The sequence below is a fragment of the Oncorhynchus masou genome, chromosome 5, assembly GCF_036934945.1.
Source record: "Oncorhynchus masou masou isolate Uvic2021 chromosome 5, UVic_Omas_1.1, whole genome shotgun sequence".
NCBI classification, from domain to species: Eukaryota; Metazoa; Chordata; class Actinopteri; order Salmoniformes; family Salmonidae; genus Oncorhynchus; species Oncorhynchus masou.
Window position 1 is genome coordinate 13,564,069 of NC_088216.1, and position 17,416 is coordinate 13,581,484.

The 17,416-nt window shown below is 48.5% G+C and overlaps 1 protein-coding gene across 2 annotated transcripts; it reads right to left on the reverse strand.

Annotated features, from left to right (window-relative positions):
• Window positions 1-6,520: 6,520 nt before the first annotated feature.
• On the reverse strand, window positions 6,521-14,833 carry LOC135533571 (tektin-4-like). 2 transcript variants are annotated; one of them, XM_064960855.1, is made up of 6 exons: window positions 14,176-14,831; window positions 13,978-14,048; window positions 11,199-11,342; window positions 9,168-9,390; window positions 7,576-7,730; window positions 6,521-6,947 (listed from the first exon to the last, which is right to left on the reverse strand). In XM_064960855.1, the coding sequence occupies exons 1-6, from the start codon at window positions 14,713-14,715 to the stop codon at window positions 6,734-6,736; spliced, it is 1,347 nt and encodes a 448-aa protein (XP_064816927.1). In that variant the 5' UTR covers window positions 14,716-14,831; the 3' UTR covers window positions 6,521-6,733. The 2 variants fall into 2 exon arrangements, with proteins under 2 accessions (XP_064816927.1, XP_064816935.1); XM_064960863.1 differs by lacking the exon at window positions 11,199-11,342 and having other exon boundaries at window positions 14,176-14,833.
• Window positions 14,834-17,416: the final 2,583 nt, after the last annotated feature.

The window sequence follows — 17,416 nt, forward strand, 5'->3', positions numbered from 1 at the left end:
CTTTCTCTCCCCCCATCTGTCTCCATCTCATTCTGTAATTTAATATACAGCGGTCCTATGCTGAGAGGACAAAAGGTTCCACGCTGCTCGCCTTTCATTCCGAGTTTGATTATAAAACCATGAACGCATGCCGCCGGGAGGCGAGGATCAGGGACGGAGTTAAAAATACAGACAGATATCTTTCTTTTCTCAGAAGCCGTCACACAAAGACCCTTAGGTCTCTTTTAAAGGGATGTTCATCTCCAAACGGATATTTGATTTGCGTACAATCTGATTGGAGCACAGAACCCTGAGAGGATACAGTACAGCACTTCCATTCTTCTCTGAGAGAACGAAGGCCTCTCTTACAAAACTGTTCTACATCTTTGATGACAAGTTGGCAACAGGGAGAGATGGAGAGAGTGGAGTCGGACAGCAACGTGTTTTTTCTTTTGTTGAGATGTTCTTATCTAAAAGTGCTCGAGGGCACAACGGCAGGAGACTGCATCTAGGACAGGCCCACTGAGACAGGAGACTGCATCTAGGACAGGCCCACTGAGACAGGAGACAGCATCTAGGACAGGCCCACTGAGACAGGAGACTGCATCGAGGACAGGCCCACTGAGACAGGAGACGGCATCTAGGACAGGCCCACTGAGACAGGAGACTGCATCTAGGACAGGCCCACTGAGACAGGAGACGGCATCTAGGACAGGCCCACTGAGACAGGAGACAGCATCTAGGACAGGCCCACTGAGACAGGAGACTGCATCTAGGACAGGCCCACTGAGACAGGAGACTGCATCTAGGACAGGACCACTGAGACAGGAGACAGCATCTAGGACAGGCCCACTGAGACAGGAGACTGCATCTAGGACAGGCCCACTGAGACAGGAGACAGCATCGAGGACAGGCCCACTGAGACAGGAGACTGCATCTAGGACAGGCCCACTGAGACAGGAGACTGCATCTAGGACAGGCCCACTGAGACAGGAGACAGCATCTAGGACAGGCCCACTGAGACAGGAGACAGCATCTAGGACAGGCCCACTGAGACAGGAGACTGCATCTAGGACAGGCCCACTGAGACAGGAGACGGCATCTAGGACAGGCCCACTGAGACAGGAGACTGCATCTAGGACAGGCCCACTGAGACAGGAGACGGCATCTAGGACAGGCCCACTGAGACAGGAGACTGCATCTAGGACAGGCCCACTGAGACAGGAGACGGCATCTAGGACAGGCCCACTGAGACAGGAGACAGCATCTAGGACAGGCCCACTGAGACAGGAGACTGCATCTAGGACAGGCCCACTGAGACAGGAGACAGCATCTAGGACAGACCCACTGAGACAGGAGACGGCATCTAGGACAGGCCCACTGAGACAGGAGACGGCATCTAGGACAGGCCCACTGAGACAGGAGACTGCATCTAGGACAGGCCCACTGAGACAGGAGACGGCATCTAGGACAGGCCCACTGAGACAGGAGACGGCATCTAGGACAGGCCCACTGAGACAGGAGACTGCATCTAGGACAGGCCCACTGAGACAGGAGACGGCATCTAGGACAGGCCCACTGAGACAGGAGACTGCATCTAGGACAGGCCCACTGAGACAGGAGACGGCATCTAGGACAGGCCCACTGAGACAGGAGACTGCATCTAGGACAGGCCCACTGAGACAGGAGACGGCATCTAGGACAGGCCCACTGAGACAGGAGACGGCATCTAGGACAGGCCCACTGAGACAGGAGACGGCATCTAGGACAGGCCCACTGAGACAGGAGATGGCATCTAGGACAGACCCACTGAGACAGGAGATGGCATCTAGGACAGGCCCACTGAGACAGGAGACGGCATCTAGGACAGGCCCACTGAGACAGGAGACTGCATCTAGGACAGGCCCACTGAGACAGGAGACGGCATCTAGGACAGGTCCACTGAGACAGGAGACGGCATCTAGGACAGGCCCACTGAGACAGGAGACTGCATCTAGGACAGGCCCACTGAGACAGGAGATGGCATCTAGGACAGGCCCACTGAGACAGGAATCCAGCCGAGTATCAAGACCCTGATGACATGGACCCGTACTCATTGGTCAATGTCATCTCATTCTTTATGATCTAAAAGCCGAAACTGATCCTAGATCAGTAGTCCTAGTCTGAGACGCTTGATGAATACAGACCCTGAAACGTAGTTGAACTGTAGCAGAGCACCTGCCAGGGTTGTGTATCAGAACTGACTCCTATCTCCTCAGATATTCTGTATCAGAACAGACTCCTATCTCCTCAGATATTCTGAACAGACTCCTATCTCCTCAGATATTCTGTATCAGAACAGACTCCTATCTCCTCAGATATTCTGAACAGACTCCTATCTCCTCAGATATTCTGTATCAGAACTGACTCCTATCTCCTCAGATATTCTGCTACTGTCACTGTGTTTGTGTTAGCTTTCCAACATTACATTTCTACATCAGATGTGCACAAAGTCATGCTAATCTTTAACTTACAGAGAAACCTTTAAACTCAAGTCACACACACACACACACACACACACACACACACACACACACACACACACACACACACACACACACACACACACACACACACACTCTCTCTCTGATGGTCTCTGTTGAATTCATAGTTCTCTACTGCTATCATGTGGCCAGAGTTAGGTACTGGGTCAGACCAACTGGCTAGTTCAGGGGTAGACAACTTAGGACCAGAGTTAGGTACTGGGTCAGACCAACTGGCTAGTTCAGGGGTAGACAACTTAGGACCAGAGTTAGGTACTGGGTCAGACCAACTGGCTAGTTCAGGGTAGACTACTTAGGACCAGAGTTAGGTACTGGGTCAGACCAACTGGCTAGTTCTGGGGTAGACAACTTAGGACCAGAGTTAGGTACTGGGTCAGACCAACTGGCTAGTTCAGGGTAGACTACTTAGGACCAGAGTTAGGTACTGGGTCAGACCAACTGGCTAGTTCAGGGGTAGACAACTTAGGACCAGAGTTAGGTACTGGGTCAGACCAACTGGCTAGTTCAGGGTAGACTACTTAGGACCAGAGTTAGGTACTGGGTCAGACCAACTGGCTAGTTCTGGGGTAGACAACTTAGGACCAGAGTTAGGTACTGGGTCAGACCAACTGGCTAGTTCAGGGGTAGACAACTTAGGACCAGAGTTAGGTACTTGGTCAGACCAACTGGCTAGTTCAGGGGTAGACAACTTAGGACCAGAGTTAGGTACTGGGTCAGACCAACTGGCTAGTTCAGGGGTAGACAACTTAGGACCAGAGTTAGGTACTGGGTCAGACCAACTGGCTAGTTCAGGGGTAGACAACTTAGGACCAGAGTTAGGTACTGGGTCAGACCAACTGGCTAGTTCAGGGTAGACTACTTAGGACCAGAGTTAGGTACTGGGTCAGACCAACTGGCTAGTTCAGGGGTAGACAACTTAGGACCAGAATTAGGTACTGGGTCAGACCAACTGGCTAGTTCAGGGTAGACTACTTAGGACCAGAGTTAGGTACTGGGTCAGACCAACTGGCTAGTTCAGGGGTAGACAACTTAGGACCAGAGTTAGGTACTGGGTCAGACCAACTGGCTAGTTCAGGGGTAGACAACTTTAAACCAAAGTTATTCCTCTCCTGTATTCCCTGTTCACCCACGACTGCGTGGCCAAACACGACTCCAACACCATCATTAAGTTTGCTGACGACACAATAGTGGTGGGCCTGATCACCGATGACGATGAAACTGCCTATAAGGAGGAGGTCAGAGAACTGGCAGTGTGGTGACAGGACAACAACCTCTCCCTCAATGTGAGCAAGACAAAAAGGAGCTGATCGTGGAATACAGGAAAAGGTGGGCCTAACAGGCCCCCATTAACATCGACGGGGCTGTAGTGGAGCGGGTCGAGAGTTTCTAGTTCATTGGTGTCCACATCACCAACTACCATGGTCCAAACACACCAAGACAGTTGTGAAGAGGGCAGGACAACACCTTTTCCCCTCCGGAGACTGAAAAGACTTGGCATGGGTCCCCAGATCCTCAAAACGTTCTACAGCTGCACCATCGAGAGCATCCTGACTGGTTGGTATGGCAACTGCTCGGCATTTGACCGTAAGGCTCTACAGAGGGTAGTGCGTACGGCCCAGTACATCACTGGGGCCAAGCTTCCTGCCATCCAGGACCTATACAATAGGCGGTGTCAGAGGAAAGACCATAAAATTGTCAGAGACTCCAGTCACCCAAGTTATAGACTGTTTTCTCTGCTACCGCACAGCAAGCGGTACCGGAGCGCCAAGTCTAGGACCAAAAGGCTCCTCAACAGCTTCTACGCCCAAGCCATAAGACTGCTGAACAATTCATAAAATCGCCATCAGACAATTTATATTGACCCCCCTTTTGTACACTGCTGCTACTCTCTGTTTATTATCTATGCATAGTCACTTCACCCCCACCTACATGTACAGATTACCTCAACGAGCCTGTACCCCCTCACACTGACTCGGTACCGGTGCCCCCTGTATAGAGCCTCGCTGTTGTTGTTCTTATTGTGTTACTTTTTATTATGACTTTTTATTTCAGCCTAATTGGTAAATATTTTATTCTTCTAGAACGGCACTGTTTGTTAAGGGCTTGTAAAGTCAGCATTTCACGGTAAAGTCTATTCTTGTTATATTCGGCACGTGTGAAAAATAAAGTTTGATTTGATTTGGGTAAGACCAACTGTGTGACGGGATTCGTCTTCCTGTGATGAGCAGTTAGAGAGGTCGGACCAATTTGCAGCGTGGTGTGTGTCCATTTCAATAAGACAAACTGAACACTATACGAATACAAAGTAACAAAGTGAAAGACAGAAAGGACCAGCGAAACAGTTCCGTGTGGAACACAGACACAGAAAACAATCACCCACAACTCAAACGTGAAACCAGGCTACCTAAATATGGTTCTCAATCAGGGACAACGATAAACAGCTGCCTCTGATTGAGAACCATACCAAGCCAAACACAGAAAACCCAAAACATAGAAAAAGGAACATAGACAACCCACCTAACTCACGCCCTGACCATAGAAAAGAACTAAGGTCAGAACGTGACAAACTGACGAGTTCAGGGGAAAACCACTTAGGACCAGAGTTGGGTACTACGGCACGATTACTAAACTGCTTCACTTTCAAAGTGTTCAAAAAATAGTTTAATTCATTGTTTCTCACACAGCGGCCATTTTGCTCTCTCCTTCCTAATACCATGACCGAATACTTAAAGTGACAGTGATCGTTTGGACCAATCAACAGAATTTCAACAAGGGGTCTTACACATTCAATGTATTGTTGTTCTTTACCCAGGAATACATGCATAAGCTTTCTTTCAGTTTCCCTTCATTTCACATTTAATGTAGCGGTTACTCCAAATTGCACCCTATTCCCTATATAGTGCACTTCTTTTAACCAGAGCCCTATATAGTGCACTTCTTTAGACCAGAGCCCTATTCCCTATATAGTGCACTTCTTTAGACCAGAGCCCTATATAGTGCACTTCGTTAGACCAGAGCCCTATTCCCTATATAGTGCACTTCTTTAGACCAGAGCCCTATTACCTATATAGTGCACTTCTTTAGACCAGAGCCCTATTCCCTATATAGTGCACTTCTTTAGACCAGAGCCCTATTACCTATATAGTGCACTTCTTTAGACCAGAGCCCTATTCCCTATATAGTGCACTTCTTTAGACCAGAGCCCTATATGGTGCACTTCTTTAGACCAGAGCCCTATTCCCTATATAGTGCACTTCTTTAGACCAGAGCCTTATGGGAATAGTGTGCCAGTTGGGATACAGGCCCAGGAAGATGTTCCCTCCCCTCTGTCACTCACAGATCTGATAGGACTGGATGTGTGAAAGCAAGATGGCAGAAATTAGACCAGGGCTGCCCAACTCTCTTCCTGGGGATCTACCATCCTGTATGTTTTCAGTCCAACTCTCTTCCTGGGGATCTACCATCCTGTATGTTTTCAGTCCAACTCTCTTCCTGGGGATCTACCATCCTGTATGTTTTCAGTCCAACTCTCTTCCTGGGGATCTACCATCCTGTATGTTTTCAGTCCAACTCTCTTCCAGGGGATCTACCATCCTGTATGTTTTCAGTCCAACTCTCTTCCTGGGGATCTAGCATCCTGTATGTTTTCAGTTCAACTCTCTTCCTGGGGATCTACCATCCTGTATGTTTTCAGCCCAAACCTCTTCATGGAGATGTACCTTCCTGTTGGTTTTCAGTACAACCCTAATCTAGCACACCTGATTCTACTAATTAGCTTGTCACCAAGACATGAACTAGCTGAATCAGGTACTGTATGTTACATTAAGGTTGGAGTGAAAACCTACAGGACCGTTGATCTGTAGGAAGAAGTTTGGGTTGCCCTGGGTTACATCTACCAGTTGTGTCAGATACATGAAGGGGAGCGATCGAGGGCAGAGGGGAGTGTCTTACTGCTTTAGTGTACACTCTTAGACGAGTGTCTAGTGATCAGTCAGCTGTGACAGACAAGCCTTTATTGATTGACACAACACAACTGGAAACACCAAGCAAATGCACACAATGTTGCACTAGTCACTAATAAAGACTTGACCACACACACACACACACACACACACACACACACACACACACACACACACACACACACACACACACACACACACACACACACACACACACTTCCCCATATCCCCCTGTCTCTCTCCCTCTCTTCAGTACCCAGACAGGGCTATGATGGTGGGGTAGCGGGTGCGGTGGGACATGCACTTGTCCCTGTCGATGAGCAGGCTGTGGGTCTTACAGCCGATGTCCTTCTCCAGCACCATGCGGGAGTCCTCCAGCTGGGACAGGGAGCTCCGCGCTGCAGACAGCTGCTGCTGCAGGGATGACATGGTCTGGGAGATCTGACCTGCCTCGCCCACCAGGCTGGAGACAGAGAGAGAGAGGGGAAAGAGGGAGGAGAGATAGAGATAGGAGGGGGAGCACAAGGAGAGAGAGAGAGAGAGAGAGAGAGAGAGAGAGAGAGAGAGAGAGAGAGAGAGAGAGAGAGAGAGAGAGAGAGAGAGAGGAGCTTGTCATAATAGTGTAGGTGTTTGTGAAAGATGGGAGAGAGGATGCGATAGACAGATAGGTTTGGGTGTGTTCGTGTGTATGTCCGTGTGAGTGCTTACTGGCTTGCATCTCTGTCTGTCTGTCTGTCTGTCTGTCTGTCTGTCTGTCTGTCTGTCTGTCTGTCTGTCCCTGAATTGTGGGTTGTCCCTACAGAGCTCCATGTGTGTGTGTGTGTGTGTGTGTGTGTGTGTGTGTGTGTGTACCTGAATTGTGGGTTGTCCCTACAGAGCTCCGTGTGTGTGTGTACCTGAATTGTGGGTTGTCCCTACAGAGCTCCATGTGGGGTCTGTGTGTGTGTGTGTGTGCGCGCGTACCTGAATTGTGGGTTGTCCCTACAGAGCTCCATGTGGGGTCTGTGTGTGTGTGTTTGTGCGTGAATTGTGGGTTGTCCCTATAGAGCTCCATGTGGGGTCTTTGTGTGTGTGTGTGTGTGTGTGTGTACCTGAATTGTGGGTTGTCCCTACAGAGCTCCATGTGGGGTCTGTGTGAGCGTTGGTGCAGCCGGGACTGAGCCACTCTCAGAGGGGCCTCTTTATCATACAGAGCCTGCTGAAGAGACACTATGTTCCTCTCCTGGGCCCCGATCTGATCCAGGATCTACACACACACACACACACACACACACACACACACACACACACACACACACACAGTTGAGTTCAGGTGCAGCATTGTCTGCATTCCAGCCTCAGCTGGATAGCCCTTACGGGGGTGGATAAATACAGTGCCTTCGGAAAGTATTCAGACCCCTTGAATTCTTCCACATTTTGTTATGTTACAGCCTTATTCTAAAATAGATTAAATACAAATAAACCCTCATCAATGTACACACAATACCCCATAATGACATCACAATACCCCATAATGACATCACAATACCCCATAATGACAAAGCAAAAATAGATTTAAAAAAAAAACATTTTTGCAAATATACAAAGAAAAAAAGAAATATCACATTTTCACAAGTATTCAAACCCTTCACTCAGTATTTGGTTGAAGCACCTTTGGCAGTGATTACAGCCTTGAGTCTTCTTGGGTATGAGACTACAAGCTTGGCTCACCTGCATTTGGGGAGTTTCTCCCATTCTTCTCTGCAGCTCCTCTCAAACTCTGTCAGGTTAGATGAGATATTTTCAGGTCTCTCCAGGGATGTTCGATCAGGTTCAAGTGCGGGCTCTGGCTGGGCTGCTCAAGGACATTCAGAGACTTCCTAAAGACACTCTTGTGTTGTCTTGGTTATTGTTCTGTTGGAAGCTGAACCTTTGCCCCCGGTCTGAGATCCTGAGCACTCTGGAGCAGGTTTTCATCAAGGATCGCTCCATTCATCTTTGCCTCGATCCTGACTATACTATTGCGCCTGCCCCTGAAAAACATCCCCACAGCATGATGCTGCCACCACCATGCTTCACTGTAGGGATGGTGCCAGGTTTCCTCCAGACATCACGCTTGACATTCAAGCCAGAGAGTTCAATCTTGGTTTCATCAGACTTGTTTTCGCTTTGTCATTATGGGGTATTGTGATGTCATTATGGGCTATTGTGATGTCATTATGGGCTGTTGTGATGTCATTATGGGCTGTTGTGATGTCATTATGGGGTATTGTGATGTCATTATGGGCTATTGTGATGTCATTATGGGCTGTTGTGATGTCATTATGGGCTGTTGTGATGTCATTATGGGCTGTTGTGATGTCATTATGGGCTATTGTGATGTCATTATGGGCTGTTGTGATGTCATTATGGGCTATTGTGATGTCATTATGGGCTATTGTGTGTAGATTGAGGAGGATAAAAAAACAATTGTATCCATTTTAGAATGAGGCTGTATTGTAACAGAATGTGGAAAAGGGAAAGGGGTCTGAATACTTTCTGAAGGCGCTGAATGTCATGAAAACCGTCAGGTCTTCAGATGAAAACATTCCCTTTGCCTGCTGGGTAGGCATTCATTTCTGTATGTTTTGTTTAATTAGAGAAAGGGTTGAGTTTTGGCTATTGAAATGACACACACACACCACCTCCACCAACCCCAACACACCTGAGTGAGATGCAGTTGTAGCTGTGTCTTGGCCTCAGTGAGCTGCAGACAGCGCTGGCTGAAGGCCTGGTCTACGTTAGAGCACTGGACCCTCAGGTCCTCAGCCGTCTCCTGTAGGACCCTCTCCACCAGCAGCCTGAGCTCCACACTGGCCTGCTCCTCCCGCTGAGCCACAGACAGGTTGTCCTGGGTGAAAGACACCCACGCATCACGGTTACACAGCCTGGGAGAGAGGAGGGAGATGTTAACACACTATTAATACACACCAACGTGGTGTCTGAGTTGGGGTGCTACTGTGTTGGGGTGCTACTGTGTTGGGGTGGTACTGAGTTGGGGTGCTACTGAGTTGGGGTTGTACTGTGTTGGGTGGTACTGTGTTGGGGTGGTACTGTGTTGGGGTGCTACTGAGTTGGGGTGGTACTGTGTTGGGGTGGTACTGTGTTGGGGTGGTAATGTGTGTATTATACAGCTACTCACTGGTCCTGTAGGGTGTCTGAGTTGGGGTGGTATTGAGTTGGGGTGGTACTGAGTTGGGGTGCTACTGTGTTGGGGTGGTACTGAGTTGGGGTGGTACTGAGTTGGGGTGGTACTGTGTTGGGGTGGTACTGTGTTGGGGTGGTACTGTGTGTATTATACAGCTACTCACTGGTCCTGTAGGGTGTCTGAGTTGGGGTGGTATTGAGTTGGGGTGGTACTGAGTTGGGGTGCTACTGTGTTGGGGTGGTACTGAGTTGGGGTGGTATTGAGTTGGGGTGCTACTGTGTTGGGGTGCTACTGTGTTGGGGTGGTACTGAGTTGGGGTGGTACTGAGTTGGGGTGGTACTGTGTTGGGGTGGTACTGAGTTGGGGTGGTACTGAGTTGGGGTGGTACTGTGTTGGGGTGGTACTGTGTTGGGGTGGTACTGTGTTGGGGTGGTACTGAGTTGGGGTGGTACTGTGTTGGGGTGGTACTGAGTTGGGGTGGTACTGTGTTGGGGTGGTACTGTGTTGGGGTGGTACTGAGTTGGGGTGGTACTGAGTTGGGGTGGTATTGAGTTGGGGTGGTACTGAGTTGGGGTGGTACTGTGTTGGGGTGTTACTGTGTTGGGGTGGTACTGTGTTGGGGTGGTACTGTGTTGGGGTGGTACTGTGTTGGGGTGGTACTGAGTTGGGGTGGTACTGTGTTGGGGTGGTATTGAGTTGGGGTGGTACTGTGTTGGGGTGGTACTGAGTTGGGGTGGTACTGTGTTGGGGTGGTACTGTGTTGGGGTGGTACTGAGTTGGGGTGGTACTGAGTTGGGGTGGTACTGTGTTGGGGTGGTACTGTGTTGGGGTGGTACTGAGTTGGGGTGGTACTGAGTTGGGGTGGTATTGAGTTGGGGTGGTACTGAGTTGGGGTGGTACTGTGTTGGGGTGGTACTGAGTTGGGGTGGTACTGAGTTGGGGTGGTACTGAGTTGGGGTGGTACTGAGTTGGGGTGGTACTGTGTTGGGGTGGTACTGAGTTGGGGTGGTACTGTGTTGAGGTGGTACTGTGTTGGGGTGGTACTGTGTTGGGGTGGTACTGAGTTGGGGTGGTACTGAGTTGGGGTGGTACTGTGTTGGGGTGGTACTGAGTTGGGGTGGTATTGAGTTGGGGTGGTACTGAGTTGGGGTGGTACTGTGTTGGGGTGGTATTGAGTTGGGGTGGTACTGAGTTGGGGTGGTATTGAGTTGGGGTGGTACTGAGTTGGGGTGGTACTGAGTTGGGGTGGTACTGTGTTGGGGTGGTACTGAGTTGGGGTGGTACTGAGTTGGGGTGGTACTGAGTTGGGGTGGTACTGTGTTGGGGTGGTACTGAGTTGGGGTGGTACTGTGTTGGGGTGGTACTGTGTTGGGGTGGTACTGTGTTGGGGTGGTACTGAGTTGGGGTGGTACTGAGTTGGGGTGGTACTGTGTTGGGGTGGTACTGAGTTGGGGTGGTACTGAGTTGGGGTGGTACTGAGTTGGGGTGGTACTGTGTTGGGGTGGTACTGAGTTGGGGTGGTACTGAGTGTATTATACAGCTACTCACTGGACCTGTAGGTTGTCTGAGTTGGGGTGGTACTGTGTGTCAGTACTCATGTTGTTGTAGCGACCACACTGGTCATCCAGACTGTAGGCCTGGTACTTATCAGACCAGTCCAGCTCTAGAGTCTGCTTGGCATCTCTGTTACACCTGATACACACACACAGTGGGACACAGTGAGGGGCAGAAAGCCAGTGTGGGGGTCTGATGAGGGTCTGGTAGGGAGTGAAAAGCTGAAGTGAGGATCGTCATGTGACTAACTGTTCAGCAGTATAATAGTCATGTGACTAACTGTTCAGCAGTCTAATAGCTTTGTGGTAGAAGCTGTTCAGGAGCCTTTTGGTCCTAGACTTGGCGCTCCGGTACTGCTTGCCATGTGGTAGCAGAGAGAACAGTCTATGACTAGAGTGGCTGGAGTCTTTGACAATTTGGATTGTAGATTGGATTGTAGCAGCTCGGCCCTCCGTTTCCTGTAGTACAGATCAGCCTCTTTGTTTTGTCCACGATGAGGGAGAGGTTGTTGTCCTGGCACCACACAGCCATGTCTCTGACCTCCTCCCTGTAGGCTGTCTCATTGTTGTCGGTGACGAGGCCTACCACCGTTGTATCGTCAGCAAACTTGATGATGGTGTTGGAGTCGTGAGGGACCACGCAGTCGTGGGTGAACAGGGAATAGAGGATGGGCCTTAGCAACACAGGGGACGTGAAATTAAGAATACATTTTTTGTATTTGCGATGTGTTGCCAGGTTACCATTTTCCAATGAAGCACTGTGAGTAGCTGGACACACGATAATGCCCCACTGTTCAAAAGGAATGTTCAAGAAGGCTAAAAACAAATGATTGATGGATGAACACACACTTTTCAAATGTTGGGTGTGCTAACTATATGTTTTTTTGGAACAATAAAAAAATAAATGATTTAACCTTTCTTTAACTAGGCAAGTCAGTTAAGAGCAAATTATTATTTACAATGACGGCCTACCCCAGGCTAAACCCGGACGACGCTGGGACAATTGTGCGCCACCCTATGGGACTCCCAGTCACGGCCGGATGTGATACAGCCTGGATGAATCACAACGTTAGTAAAGTAATGACTGTTTCAGACACGTTTCAGTTGAATGTTTTCAGAGGTGGGACAAAGTAATTGTTTTACAAGTCACAAGTAAGTCTCAAGTCTTAGCACTCAAGTCAAGTCCCAAGTCAAGACAGGCAAGTCTGAGTCAAGTCCAAAGTCAAGACCGTCAAGTATCAAGTCAAGACAGGCAAGTCCGAGTCAAGTCCAAAGTCGAGACCGTTAAGTATCAAGTCAAGTCTCAAGTCCTAAACTTTGAGTTTTGATTCCTAAACAAGTCATAATGTGCTCTTCACCAAATGTAATACCATTTCATATTTTTAACAAGAGTAATAGTTAGTATATTACATTCACGCAAATCATGAATGCTTTTAAAAATATCTATATATTTATTGTTTTCCAAATAAATGTTATATTTCCATGGAAATACATGGGTAGCCCTGAGAAAGTCCCCGTCCCCATAGTGATCGACTATCGAGGATCGCTATGAGGCGCAATCGGGCAATGTAGGCTTGTACACAATCGCCCAACCTTGTTTTAGGAACAGCAGTAATATCAGGGAGGCTTTAGGCTACCAACTGCCTAGCCAGTTGTAGCTCAAGTTTGGGTGCAAATGATCACGTTCCCGCACTGACTGACTGTGTGGAGGCTCATTGATTTAAAATTATCTTAGCCCACATGATACTCTATTAAAGTAATAAAATATATAGCTGTCGGCTATATTAGCCACGATTTACCGTTCTTTGTGCAGATTCAAATGTCGAACAAAGTTGGAAATTGTTGCGCCTCCGGCTGTAATTTTCTTCCCGCATGAAGTTGCAATCTGATTTGTGACACACTTCTTGCACAATTTGATTGGTTGCTGTCCGATTCAAACTGTAATCCGTTAAATGAAGTGTTGATGCACCGCACACTTTTTTAATAGGTTTGCATGGTTTGTGCGAGTACCTACGTGCTCCAGACAGTAGGGGGAGCCAGAAGACTAAAACTCAAAGGACACCTTGTCCCCCATATCAGGGTCCTATTCATTAATACACACTGAGCAAAACTTAGACAAACAATATGCAAGGGAAAACAAAAATGAACGTTTCTTATTGGGCAACTTCTGGTAGTCCATTCCTGTTTGAGTTTAATTTCCTTTTTTTGGTGCCTAATGAACAGGCTTCAACCCAGCTCAGCTGTAGTCTTAATGAATAGGCTACAACCCAGCTCAGCTGTAGTCTTAATGAACAGGCTACAACCCAGCTCAGCTGTAGTCTTAATGAACAGGCTACAACCCAGCTCAGCTGTAGTCTTAATGAACAGGCTACAACCCAGCTCAGCTGTAGTCTTAATGAACAGGCTACAACCCAGCTCAGCTGTAGTCTTAATGAACAGGCTACAACCCAGCTCAGCTGTAGTCTTAATGAATAGGCTACAACTCAGCTCAGCTGTAGTCTTAATGAACAGGCTACAACCCAGCTCAGCTGTAGTCTTAATGAACAGGCTACAACCCAGCTCAGCTGTAGTCTTAATGAACAGGCTACAACCCAGCTCAGCTGTAGTCTTAATGAACAGGCTACAACCCAGCTCAGCTGTAGTCCTTTGGGCCTTTCCTAGAATAATGTGTGGAAATGTGTGATGACACAATCAAATGAAAATAGAGGATCTTATAAATAAACCATGTATGTAGTTACTGCTGATGCATCTAAAACATTCATTGTGACACTCACTTGATTTGATTGACAGCCTGACTCAGCGTTCTCTTCAACAGAGCCTGGATGCTCCTGATCAACTCCACCTCCTGCGGTACACAACCATCACCTTATTTTCACATTGGTTTCTAGTGAAATAACGTCTAGGCAACATTTAGTAATGATACAAGTATTTCGACTTGAGCAAAGACAAGTCGATGTTATTGTTTTAATCACCTTAAGCAGCTCCTCCTCTACGCCGTCTTTAACCAGGTCGGGACCCAGCCGCCGTTCCCGACAGGTTAGGTTATCCGTGGCGATGGCGAACGGGATCTCGGTGGCGTCCAGCGCCTTCAACAGCCTTCTCTTCTGCCCCAGGAGGAGGTCTGTCTCGGCCACCAGCTTCTCGATGTGCCGCTGCAGCTCCGACTTCCAGAAGTGGATATGCTGCAGTCTCTCTCCCAGGTGCCGCGTCCCCTCAGCTTGGGTGCGCAGAGTCCCGGCCTCGGTCTCTTGATACAGTGTTTTGGACTCATGGCAAATCCTCTCGGCGTTGTTTCGGTCAGTAGCGGCCTGGTGAAGGGTAGAGAAGTTATTGATGTGCCATTCCTCCGGGCTGTACTTGGATGAACGGTACCCCGCCGTAGCCAAGCCGGAGGAGGGATAGAAGCCCTCCTTGAATGTGGCCTCTGCGTCTGGAGGCGGGAACGGCTCGCCTGCTTGGGCAACTGACCTGCTGTCGAAATTATGTCTGGCCACTAAAACTTCTGAAGACATTTTGTGGCGAATTGGTGATACCTGATATTAAAAACACTGCGATCCGACACAGGATTGTAGTTAACGGAGTCGCAGCATAACAAGAGCCACACAGGGGAAGTGAAGAATCACATGTTTTGTATTTGCGCTGCGTTGCCAGGTGACCTGTTTCCAAGGAAACACTGTGTAACTGGACACGCGATAATGCCCCACGGTTCCAAATTATTTATCAGGTAACAACAAATGGTGCATGGAGGAACACACACACACACATTTTTTCAAATGTATTCATCTGAATATAGGCCTATGTTAGGAGTGCTAACTAAATTTATATACCCATTTATATGTCCAAAAATGGATGTCGCAACTAAGGATTGCCACTTTAATTGATGAATAATAATTGTTTTAATAATGTCAATAATAACTTGAACTTTTAACATGACAGTGGCCCCTGTGTTTTTTCCCCAGAAACATACATGCAGACCCACACACACACATACACACACAAGCATATTCACACCCCTCCAACTCTCCACTTTAAAACCCTTTAAAGAGTCATAGGTCGCTGGTCTATTGATGGGAATCAGAGTCTTCAGGGCTGTGTCCCAAATTACACCCTGTTCCCCAGATAGTGTACTACTTGTGACCAATTAGTGTGACCAGATAGTGTACTACTTGTCATTGTCATTTGGGAAACACTCCTGGTGTGAGGGGAATTTCCTGTTTCACTGGGCTTTGCCACACAGTGATGATGCAATTACACTGGAACTAGTGAGTGACCAATGGGAGTATCTCTCTCTCACTCTCTCTCTCTCTCTCTCTCTCTCTCTCTCTCTCTCTCTCTCTCTCTCTCTCTCTCAATTTAAGGGCCGTATTGGTATGGGAAACATGTTAACATTGTTAACATTGCACTCACAAAAGTTCCAAAAGAATAAAGACATTACACATGTCATATTATGTATATATACAGTGTTGTAACAATGTGCAAATGGTTAAAGTACAAAAGGGAAAATAAATCAACGTATATGTGTTGTTTTTACAATGGTGTTTGTTCTTCACTGGTTGACCTTTTCTTGTGGCAACAGGTCACACATCTTGCTGCTGTGATGGCACACTGTTGTATTTCATCCAATAGATATGGGAGTTTATCAAATTTGGGATTGTTTTCTAATTCTTTGTCTTGTCTCTCAGCTCGTTCACAGCTTTGTTTAGGCCGAGGGATGTATAGTTTTTTGTGTGCTCTAGGGCAATGGTGTCTAGATGGAATTTATATTTGTGGTCCTGACATTTTTTGGAACAACATTATTTTTTATCTTACTGATGTTTACTGTCACGGCCCAGATCTGACAGAATATGTGCAGAAGATCTAGGTGCTGCTGTAGGCCTTCTCTCTCTCTGTCTGTCTGGAGTAGCAGCTCTGAACTTTAGCTCCACACAGTCCACAGTACCTCGTCTCCTCCAGGGCTCCAGTCCACAGTACCTCGTCTCCTCCAGGACCCCAGCCCACAGTACCTCGTCTCCTCCAGGGCTCCAGTCCACAGTACCTCGTCTCCTCCAGGGCTCCAGTCCACAGTACCTCGTCTCCTCCAGGACTCCAGGCCACAGGACCTCGTCTCCTCCAGGACTCCAGGCCACAGGACCTCGTCTCCTCCAGGACTCCAGGCCACAGGACCTCGTCTCCTCCAGGACTCCAGGCCACAGGACCTCGTCTCCTCCAGGACTCCAGGCCACAGGACCTCGTCTCCTCCAGGACTCCAGGCCACAGGACCTCGTCTCCTCCAGGACTCCAGGCCACAGGACCTCGTCTCCTCCAGGACTCCAGGCCACAGGACCTCGTCTCCTCCAGGACTCCAGGCCACAGGACCTCGTCTCCTCCAGGACTCCAGGCCACAGGACCTCGTCTCCTCCAGGACTCCAGTCCACAGTACCTCGTCTCCTCCAGGACTCCAGTCCACAGTACCTCGTCTCCTCCAGGACTCCAGTCCACAGTACCTCGTCTCCTCCAGGGCTCCAGACAGACAGCGCTGTTAGACGTGTACACACAGCGCTGTTAGACGTGTACACACAGACAGCGCTGTTAGACGTGTACACACAGACAGCGCTGTTAGACGTGTACACACAGACATCTGTTAGACGTGTACACACAGACAGCGCTGTTAGATGTGTACACACAGACAGCGCTGTTAGACGTGTACACACAGACATCGCTGTTAGATGTGTACACACAGACAGCGCTGTTAGATGTGTACACACAGACAGCGCTGTTAGACGTGTACACACAGACAGCGCTGTTAGATGTGCACACACAGACAGCTCTGTTAGATGTGTACACACAGACAGCGCTGTTAGACGTGTACACACAGACAGAGCTGTTAGATGTGTACACACAGACAGCGCTGTTAGATGTGTACACACAGACATCTCTGTTAGATGTGTACACACAGACAGCGCTGTTAGACGTGTACATTTACATTACATTTACATTTAAGTCATTTAGCAGACGCTCTTATCCAGAGCGACTTACAAATTGGTGAATTCACCTTCTGACATCCAGTGGAACAGCCACTTTACAATAGTGCATCTAAATCATTAAGGGGGGGGGAGAAGGATTACTTATCCTATCCTAGGTATTCCTTGAAGAGGTGGGGTTTCAGGTGTCTCCTGAAGGTGGTGATTGACTCCGCTGTCCTGGCGTCGTGAGGGAGTTTGTTCCACCATTGGG